This window comes from Apis florea, unplaced genomic scaffold (genome assembly GCF_048593485.1).
Source record: "Apis florea isolate Af1SG1 unplaced genomic scaffold, ASM4859348v1 contig_3367_pilon, whole genome shotgun sequence".
Lineage (NCBI taxonomy): Eukaryota > Metazoa > Arthropoda > Insecta > Hymenoptera > Apidae > Apis > Apis florea.
This window is the reverse complement of record NW_028256746.1, coordinates 4,386,296-4,396,459: the sequence shown is the minus strand read 5'-3', so window position 1 is coordinate 4,396,459 and position 10,164 is coordinate 4,386,296. Positions and strand designations below refer to the sequence as shown.

General features: G+C 38.8%; 1 protein-coding gene across 9 annotated transcripts in view; it reads right to left on the bottom strand.

Moving 5' to 3' along the window:
* Positions 1 to 1,466: 1,466 nt before the first annotated feature.
* LOC100867212 (cytosolic carboxypeptidase 1) overlaps positions 1,467 to 10,164 on the bottom strand; it is a 34,542-nt gene continuing 25,844 nt past the window's right edge. For 6 of the 9 annotated variants that reach the window (XM_086911799.1, XM_086911802.1, XM_086911803.1 and 3 more), the window contains 5 exons: positions 4,481 to 4,733; positions 3,637 to 3,761; positions 3,387 to 3,539; positions 3,134 to 3,284; positions 1,467 to 2,317 (listed from right to left, as the gene is read on the bottom strand). In XM_086911799.1, the coding sequence (XP_086767925.1) occupies positions 3,158 to 3,284; positions 3,387 to 3,539; positions 3,637 to 3,761; positions 4,481 to 4,733 (658 nt within the window). In that variant the 3' untranslated portion in view covers positions 1,467 to 2,317; positions 3,134 to 3,157. Of the gene's footprint in view, positions 2,318 to 3,133; positions 3,285 to 3,386; positions 3,540 to 3,636; positions 3,762 to 4,480; positions 4,734 to 10,164 lie in introns of those variants that run through there. The other 3 variants (XM_086911800.1, XM_086911801.1, XR_015293254.1) reach the window with 3 other exon arrangements.

Genomic DNA, 10,164 nt, shown 5'->3' with positions numbered 1-10,164 from the left:
TTCCGATTGTGTCATCTATCCATTATATATCGTTTTCTCTCTCTCTCTTTCTGTCTCTCTCTCTCTCTCTCTCTTTTTTTTTTAATTCATACTTACTACTAACAATTATCCACGTTCATCGAATGGAATGAAATTTAATTTCTTATTTCATCCATCTTTAAAGACGTACAACACTTTTTAACACAAAACATTCACATCGATCTTCGTGAAATCCGTAACTGTAGCTCGGGTATATCATACAGTATTATTTGTTGTTATTATTATTATTATTATTATTATATTCAATCAATATCAATTTAGACCAGTTCGTTACTATCGTTACGTCATTTAATAGATACAATTTTCTATTGGAGGAATTTCTCTTTTAACGGTATACCATGTAACGAAAGATTTTACTGCCTCTTATATATTGCGTAACTGAGAAGTTGCAGAATTGGATGAAAATATCCAACCGAGAATGATATTTACCGATTTCAAGAAGAACGTTTATTATTATCTCTATCCTATTAATATATATATATTATATATACTTTGTATTAAGTCTATAAGTGTCTTTAATTGTATAACGAAATAATTATATTTCACGATGGGCACCGCTTTAAGAATTGCTATTTTGCATGCTAATGTTCGATATCGTAGACGGACGACATTTCGACATAATTATTTTATAAAACGTATTAAAAAAAAGAAAAAAGAATACTAAAAAAGGAAGATACGGATTAAATTGCCTGTTTCACAATTTGTAGAGATGATTTGCTCGTTTAAATTTAATTAACACGGTTCTTTATGACCTGCGACATAGGTCACAGGCTAAATTATCTTTTATCACGCCCATGAGAATTTACTGAATATTCCTATCGCGAGTTTTAATCTCATGTGTTTTTTTTTTTTTTTTAGAATTTAGAAAAAAAGCAAGGAAGGGGAAAAGCTTTTTCTCGATTATTCTCTATTCTCTCTTTCCCCCTCTTCTTTCTTAAAATGCAAAAATTCTTTCCGCAAAAAAAAAAAAAAAAAAAAAGAAAGAAAATGATTTCTTCTCTTTCTTTTCTCTCTTTTTCAATATACTTTCTATTCGATCCGTTGCACGCACATCCCATCGATCGAGCTTCGATTCAACACAACCGTCGAGCGCAATGTATGTTTTACTACGTTTTAAACGAATCCTCTCTTTATCTTTCCGCTTTCCCGTAATTTGTTAGATTGAAGGTTATATTTCTGATATCGTTCCAAGCATTGTATATGTATCGCTTGTATGCAGCTTGTATTAAAGATTGAGCAACACAATTATTAAATTTGGTAAAATTTTCGTGTAATGAACTAACTGCGATTAACGACTGTATCTTAACGCCTTGTAGAAGACTGAACCAATTAATTAAGGATTAGCGATTATAAAAGATGCGAGAAAGGATGCGAGAGAGAATTTCAAATGCTTGCGAGCTTTGGATGAAAATTTATAGCGACATATATTTGCTCTATTATAATAAGTAAGCTTTATTTTCTATGATCACATTTTGATTAAAATATCATGTAGAATATGTAATGTAAACAGTGTGGTATATATATATATATAGCGAAACAGGATAAAGGTTTTTTTTGCTTTATTTGAATTATTTAATTTCATGCTTTAACTAAATAATTGCGAAAAAAAAAACAAAGAAATCAAAATCATTCGTTTCGGCGATTTAACTTCTTCGAGTTGCTTTCTTGGATTTTTTTTTTTTTTTTTTTTTTTTTAAGTTTTCTATCACATTGGTTGTTCGAGCCATTTAATTTCGAAATTAATGAATTCTCCTTTGGTTTAGTTTGTTCTTGGCGTTAATCGTTGCTTAATCGAACGAAATTCTAATAGGAGCGAGCGCACCTTTCGCGCATGGTGAGATTTCTCGCACATCTAAGATGCTCAAATTTAATAGAAGTTTCAATTTTACATTTGTGGCGAGCGAGGCGTTCATTTTTGAAATTATTATGTACAATGGAAAAGGGGCTTTAATTTCTTAGATAGGTTCTTCGTAGGAAATAGCTTGACATTTGTTACGAGTTTTAAATAAAAATTCTTCAAAGTGTACAGAATCCTTGCCTTTGGTTTGTTCTTTCGTTTTTTTTTTTTTCTTTTTCTTTTTTATTTCGCAGCCAAAAACCTGTACAAACCTTCCGATCTATTTATAAAGAAACTACGAATCGTCGATATCGTTGTCTAAGAATCTGTAAACTAAAATTTGTTTAAGTCTCAAAATCAGATTCTTCTGACTCGCAGCTAGACGTAATGTCATCTTCCATGCATCCTGTCTCCTCGGGAATACCTTCTCCCATAGGAATCCTAGGGAAGAGAAAGAAATTTTATTAAGGTAAGAAAATAATAATAATAATATTTTAAAAACGTTTCATTATCTGTTATTTGTTAATTAATTGTTGATTAATTAGTTATTCGTCATTATTAGAAAGTTGATCAGGCAAGATTTAGTTTAAATTTAGTAAAATATAAGTGTATTATACATAATACGAAATTTTCAAAATACGAAAGAAGTATTAATACTTGATGATTGTTTTAAAATATTAAATGTTTTTTTTTTTTATATGAAATGAGATTGAGAAATATTGAGTTGACGAGAAATTTAAAGTTGCGGACTTTTTACTAAATTAATTTTCAATTTTCAACAATATTCACACAATGTTAATATTAAATATAAATATTAAATATAATATTTGAAATAAACGTAGTGAGTGAATTTTACATATTAACAAATGATCGATAAAAAATTTCTATCAATTTTGGACAATCCACTTACGATTAGATTTAAAAATCTTAATTCAGAAGAAGATAAAAAATTGTTTAATATTAGTAGAATACTTGAACACTTGGATACTCGATTCTTTAGATAAGAATTACGTAAATTCTTAGCACACATCTTGAAAGATATATGAAAAAAAACAGCTTTTCAAATGACTTTAAAATAGAACACGTAATAATAATAATAAAAATAATAATAATAAATTGATATACTTCTACATTCACAAAATCAACGATAATTTCTAATCAACTCGATAAAAATTGAATAATGATCACAGCAGAGTTAGTCGTATAATTTTCATAGAGAAAAAATTTCTACAATACAAATCCTTCCTTAAATCTTGCCTTTAATCGTTGCTTAATCATTCGTTAAGGAATTGCGGCAAGATGAAGAGCCGCAGGCTTATCCTGAATACATTTAGCAACGGTTTTTGATTTCTGCGAAATGCATTTTAGCGGGCAACACTCCTCTTCCAACGACCTGTGCTCAGAAATCCTTTACGTTCATTTACATTATATGATCATTATATGATCTTCGCCTACCGATCAAATTTCCCTCAAACTTTGTCACACCAAGATTATTCATCTCTCAACCTACTTGTCGAGACTCCAACTCTCGGTATAATCCTTCATCATTGACAGGGCCTGACAGAAATCCTGGCCGATGGCCTTCAAGTGTTTCGTGTCCAGATGCAAACCCGCCAGCAATCCCTGGTCGCATCCGCAAAAACTGCTCTCCATCGTGTAACTTCTGCGCAAAATCGGAGAGGAAAGAGATCGAGCATGAGTTTAAATGCAGTCTAATCGATCTTGAAGGAAGATAAATCGGTAACAGCCGTATGCAATACCTCGAAACACCTAACTGCCGCCATATGGCTACCCTAGCCGTGGACTCCTTGTGCCTCTCGACCTTGAACGAGCACAGTGGCAATGCGAACGCTGGAGATATTTTTTGCATGAGATACGGCAACGTCTGAAACGTGTATCGCGGCAGATATATCTTACGAGAATTCACTATATCATCATCTATATCGTTTAAGATTTTAATAATAAAATTATAATTAGAGTTCGATGCGATTGTTGTATAAAATTGTTTCTCCAAATTCTCGAAACCCGAAGAATATTCTATTTCTAGAAGCTTCCTTGAAGCTTCTCCTCGAAGCTTAAGAACTCGATAATATAATAACAACAATCATCTTTTATTATATATAAGATTTTTACCATATGATCTATCTTAAAATTTATTCAATTTTTATCAACCAAGTAAAATATTCATACGTTAGAAACATTCTCATAGATCATTCGTACAAACTTTTTCTCCGAGTTTCGAGAATTTCGTATGAAAATAGGAAAGAACTTTTGAAATTTCGATATCTTAAAAAAAAAGAAAAAAAGAAACGTTAATGATCTAATTGAAATGGGATCTTTTTCATTTTCGTGATGGTGAATATGTAAAATTGGAGCAGACGGAATCGATGCACAGATCCTGCCCGCCGTAAATTACATCGGTTGAGGCGAGTTTCGCCTCTGATACTTCCCCTCTTGGCGGAGAACCGCTCGCTCGTAAATTGACTTCGATAGATCGCGCTAGATTACCGTTCGTAGTTCTCGTTGCCGGTGCATGTAACCCGTACTGCGCGTCTAAAAATAATACCCTAGGCTCTCCCCCTCGCTCCTCTTTCGTCCCCTTACCAAATACTGAGACGGCTGGTCCGGTTTCGCCCTGTCCGCGGCACTCCAAGAACCCGACCTTGAGCAACCGAACAGAAACACATTCTTCCTCCGTGAATGGCCGTGATAGTCGACGAAAACATAGGGAGGCCTTTGCAACACCCTCGTGCAGTACTCCATCAGACCCTTCGTGTGATAGATCACAGGATGGAGCACCTGGTTCGGATTGCTCCACCGCCTGTTCAGATCTTCGTTCGTCAATCCGTATCGATTACTGTAATCAATCGAAAATAAAGCGCTGTTTTTTTTTTTTTTTTCTTTTTCTTTTTGCACACACTGGATCTGAATACCGATCGTTCTTTATCATTGATATTATTATTATCGTTATTATCGTTATTAATATTCGCTTCTTTTTAAATTTCGATAAATCGTATCCTCTATTTATTTCTCTCTTTATAATATGTTTATTATGGATACGACTTGAAAGTTTCTTCGTAACAGGGTGAATGAATATATTATTAACCCTCGTAAATTTTTATAATGCTAACGAAATCTTCGTTTTTTTTTTTTTTTTTTTATTTTCAATCATTTTCTACAGCAACGAATGGATTCAAATTCACGAGGTAAATATTTTCGATAAATATTTATATACAGAGGTAGGTAAAGATTTGTCTTAAAGGTGTATAGCAATAACAATTTAATTACTTCCTGTTTCTCTTCTAACTTTTTCGAAAAATAAACGAATGGTCCGGTAAGTGGACCGGTTCGCTCCGGTAATACAACAAACTTCTGAGAAGCACGGTTTTAGAATTTCCTGTCAGTTCGCACGTCGATGGTGCACGTCGGGAAGGAGAAGGGCCTTGTCAGAGATCGTCTTCATTTAAGGATTCAGCCGCGGTTAGAAGGACGTTTCCGGCGAGCGGAAGTCGGGCCGGAGGAAGTTACGCCTCCGCGTCTCGCATAGTTAATAGTGGGATACCGTGGACCCCCGGCTTACACGCCGAGACCACGCCATTTTGCCTCTACCTGTCGTTCTAACATTGTTTCGAGATGTACATAATGCTAGGTACTTGGAATACCAAATATACATCTGTCAGACGTGTCCAAATATTTCTTCTCGAAGCAAATACTCGAACATACTCGAAGCTTGCCTTGTCCAAAATTTAAAATATTCGACGCTTAAATTCATGACGTAACGAGATTGAAATTCAAGGTTCACCGATCGTTATTTTCCCCCACTTTTCGAAAGTTTACTTTACCAAATTACTTTTGTTCTCCCACGGACGAAACTCGAAACTCGTAGAAGAAGAAGAGTAACGATAACGAGTAACATGGAGGGAAGATCGATCGAAACGAAATAATTAGCGGGCACGATTGAAAGAAGTGGCTCACCGTGGGATTAAGAATCGTTACACGCCATGGACAGGAATCCTGGATCGTTGTTCCGATCCGAGACGTATCGGCCACGTAATACAAACATTAGCAATTTGACGCCTCGTAATCGCTTCCGGTCTTTAAGGTAGTACAGACAGACGTGACACGGGCTCAGGATAGCTACGTAACGATCGATATCTCGCGACCGGCAGATGGCGAGGAATAATAAGAATAATGGATAATGGAGGAGGGGGAAGGGTGACGGTGCACCTGTGTGGATGACGATGTACGCGAAGAAATGTTGCTGGCCGTCGTTGACATCGTTGTTGTCGTCGTGTCGTCGTCGTCGTCGTCAAAGGAGGGGAAGGACGTTCACCGGCGGACATTCGCAGAAAGCGACGAAAAACAACAGTCATCGGAGATAATAGATTTCGTCCGGCGTGGAACGAGAAGGAACGGAAGAGGGTAGGAAAAAGAGGCACGTCCGAGGAAAAAAAGCGGCGAGAATTACGCCCGAACGCGTATTAAAATGAAATCATCGTTGATGAACGACGCCGACAATGTTGTTCCACGGACAAACGCGGAACTCTAATGCTTCTCGAAACTGCCGCGTTGCCGTTATTTCTGAGTATTTCGAGAAACTCGAATTAGAGTCGGAAAGAACGCGACTATTATCGAGGTACTTGTTTCTTCCAGTTAATGTAACGATCTTCACGATGTTCCTTTCTCGAGGGTGAACAATGGTTTGTTAAATAACTGTTCCGCAATTTCGAACAGTCTTCTCGAGAAAAGTCTGGGAAACGATGGATAAAATAATTCCGAGTGATAATATTTTCGTAAGTTAAACTCTAATATCGCTCGAGATATAAAGCTTATATCGCAAGCAACGTAACTTGTTGCAATTACGTTCGTTCCGTCGAAATGACAAATCCCTCGCGTGGAACGACGATGAATCTTTGAACAATTCAACGGCACTCACGAGAGAAGAGAACGAAATGGCAGGAGACGCGACGTACACGCGACGAGCGACAATGAAGCAATTGTACAACGAACTTCTTTGCAGTTTTATTAGCAGGCCGATGTAATGGGCAACATCAGTCTGTTCGTGCTAGCAAGCGATGTCAATGACTCGAACGGAGGAGCCTTGACCGCGAACTTCTCTCACCTTCTCAGAGATCCTGTACAAATTACGTTTAACCGGCCGCTCATCTCGAACTGGCTGCGCGTCTCACATTTTCAAAGGTGTACCGCCGCACTTCGTACACGCCTGGAAATGGTAAAAAAAAAAAAAGAAAAAAAATCACGCACAACGAATTGCATCGCTCGTTGGATTACGATTAACGAGCATCGATCGCGACGATTTATCGTCATAAAGCGATCGTGAATTTCGCGTGGGGAATTCCAGTTTCGTCTTTGTGGATTCCTTCGATCCAGGATTTTATTCGTCTCGGTGACGTTTTTCAGCCTTTCTAAAAAATCAAGACTCGAATTATCTGTGACAATGCTACCGACCTGCATTACCGATGCGGCACGCTGCAGCTGCGGTCTCGAAAGAGAGATTACATCGAAAGTGGTTGTGGTACGTGTTCTCTTTGGTTTCACTCTCGCCAGAGCGGAGAGGCCGATTATCGTGCCACTAAGGCACGAATCGAAAATGCGTGCGAATCGAGAAATTTAAACGTGATCGAAAAAATCTCGTTCGACGAGTCCTCTCGGGGTTCCATTGGAGCGTGCAAAAAGACGAGCAATTCCTAAGGTGACGTCAGAAACAGGTTATTTATACTCCTATCCATAAGTCACCACAAGACGTTTGCTAATTTCAAGCATTAATCTAATATATTTTTTTTTATCACAGTTCGTTTCCACGTTGATTTCGAAAGATTTTCAGAGAGATTAATCCAAGTGTAAAAACGCGATATATTCCTTGCAGATTATTAATTACAAACATTACGAAATCCATAACGAATTGAAATTAACCGAGACGAGATATTCTACTATATCGTATTTAGAGAAACGAAGCGAGCAGGCAGATCGTCGATCCCGTTACGCCATAATTTTTTACGCCACATTATCACCGAACGATACCCTCGTCCGTTTATCTCCTATCCTACCGGCGTGGATTACGCCGTTCGAGAGAAAATATAGGCAGAAGTCACGAATACTTCGGGGAAGGAGGCAAGGATCGAAGAAAAGAGGCGGAGAAGCGGACGAAGAAAAATTCGCGGATCGTTCTTGCAATCGTAAAGCGAAATCCTTGGGCACCTTGGGAACGTTCATTTCTTCGTGGTCGCCTTCCACGTATCACGCGTTTCTTCCGTGAACTTTACTACCATCCTTCTGCCCGCCTTCCCTCTCTATCTTTGTTTCATCTCTTCTCGCCTCTTCTCGCGGCATTTTCTTCGAGGTTATCCCGGGGTTTCGATCGTGTAACCGCGCTTCTGAACTCCTTTTTCCCCTCCGCCCGAGAAATCTATTTCCCCAGCCTCCTGCGTTGAAATATCACCGCAACCGTACACCGGGAGAGAGAGAGAGAGAGAGAGAGAGAGAGAGAGCTCGCGCGCGGTTTTCAATCTATCTTCGCGCCGTATTTTCCTTTGAATCGAAAGGACGATCGAAACTTGTTCCAGACTATCGTGCATCTCGTACAGCGTGCAGTTTCATTGGTAGTTTTTTTTCTTTTTTCGCGGGAGGGAAGAATCATGGATAAATAGGAGAGGAGATCAGATACGCGAACCGGGAGCAATTTCTTTTGGAATAGGTAGGCTGTAAACACGCGAAATCTACATATCTGCGACTAATGTTAAATTTGTCACGATACATCCTCTTTAAAACGTGCGAATTACCACCTGGTGCACCTTGTTGTAAGCTGCCGCGCTTATCTCGAATGCCTTCACGCGGCGGGAATGGGGGGGGGGGGGCCGGCTTTAAGGCCTCCATACGTCGCCGTTTCGCGCAACACAGAAACACGCGAGCAACGATATTAACGACCAGCAGCTCCTCGCTATCTTTATAGCGTCACTGATATCAAAGGGATGTGTTTCGGACGTTCGTTTCACCCGATCCCGGCCCGGCCTGAAGGGCTCGCGCATTAGAATACTCGTGACCAGTCCCCGATTTGCATTCCTTCGCGAAACCAACGTCTCTTTTCTCCTTTTCTCCGCCTCTGAACCTCTCTCTCTCTCTTTCTCCTCCTCTCGTCTCCTTTTTGCCTTCTTTCCTCTTTCTTTTTTTTCTTCCCCTTTTTTTTTTCTTTCCCTTCTTCTTTTTCTTCTTTTCTTGCTTCCCCCTCCCTCGCCTTCTTTTTTCCCTTCTTTTTGCGCGCGTCGAGGAACGGCCGAGAAAAGGGTGAAATATTCGCTGATGAATTCTCGGCTCGCTGACGTTTCTTCTACGCCCTGAACGATCGTTTCTTCGAAGCTGATGCGGCAAAAGTAGCCCTTACGCTACGCGTCGCGCAGGTCCCTTCCACGAGGAACGAAACGAAAGAATGTCCATGGAGCTTTTTACTATAATGTAATTCGTCGCGGTGAACCTCGGTCCGCGGGTCTCGTAAAATTCGCGTTTCACAGCGTGTCGTTTGCGCCATGCGTAAATAGAAACTGGCTGGAACGACGGATTATTCTTGGATTAATAAAAGACCGAGTGGTATGTAAGTACATCAATTCTGATAGATTATTGTCTTCTCACAACATAAATTGGCATTTAACTCGTATTCCAGTCCTATTACCTCGGATATCCTCTCCAAAAGTAAAGATATCTTCCATCTTTACTTTCCTACATTTTTCTGATAACCATATATTTCTGAATATTCTTCTTTCTTTCTTTTTATTCGTCACTTATTATATTTTATTATTATTAATTCACGATGCGATGAATTGTAATTTTTTTTCAATGGTGACTTAAAGTTTTATCCGAAGGAATTAATTTTTCGCGAATACCGAAAATAGCTCGTTTCTTCGTGTATGACTTATTCGAAAAAAAAAAAAAAGAAAAAAACATTTAAATCGTTCGATCTTATCGTCCGAGGAGAGATAAAGATTGCTCGAGTTCGATTCGAGACTTTTGCCAAAGTTTCCTCCGACGATATTTTATCGATTTTATCCTCGATCGACGAACGAGTCAAGAAACGAGACAATAACGAGAGAAGGTTAACGGTATTCGTCGATTCGTCGAGAACGTTTCAACGTTCATGAAGGACGAGAGACCAGGAAATTATGGGACGTTCGTCCGTGAAGGAACGAGCAGCGATTTCATGCCTACGTCATCCGTGCCCTGTCATTGGAAACCGATTCATCCGATCTGTAACTCCCCCGTCGATGCTTCGTCGATAC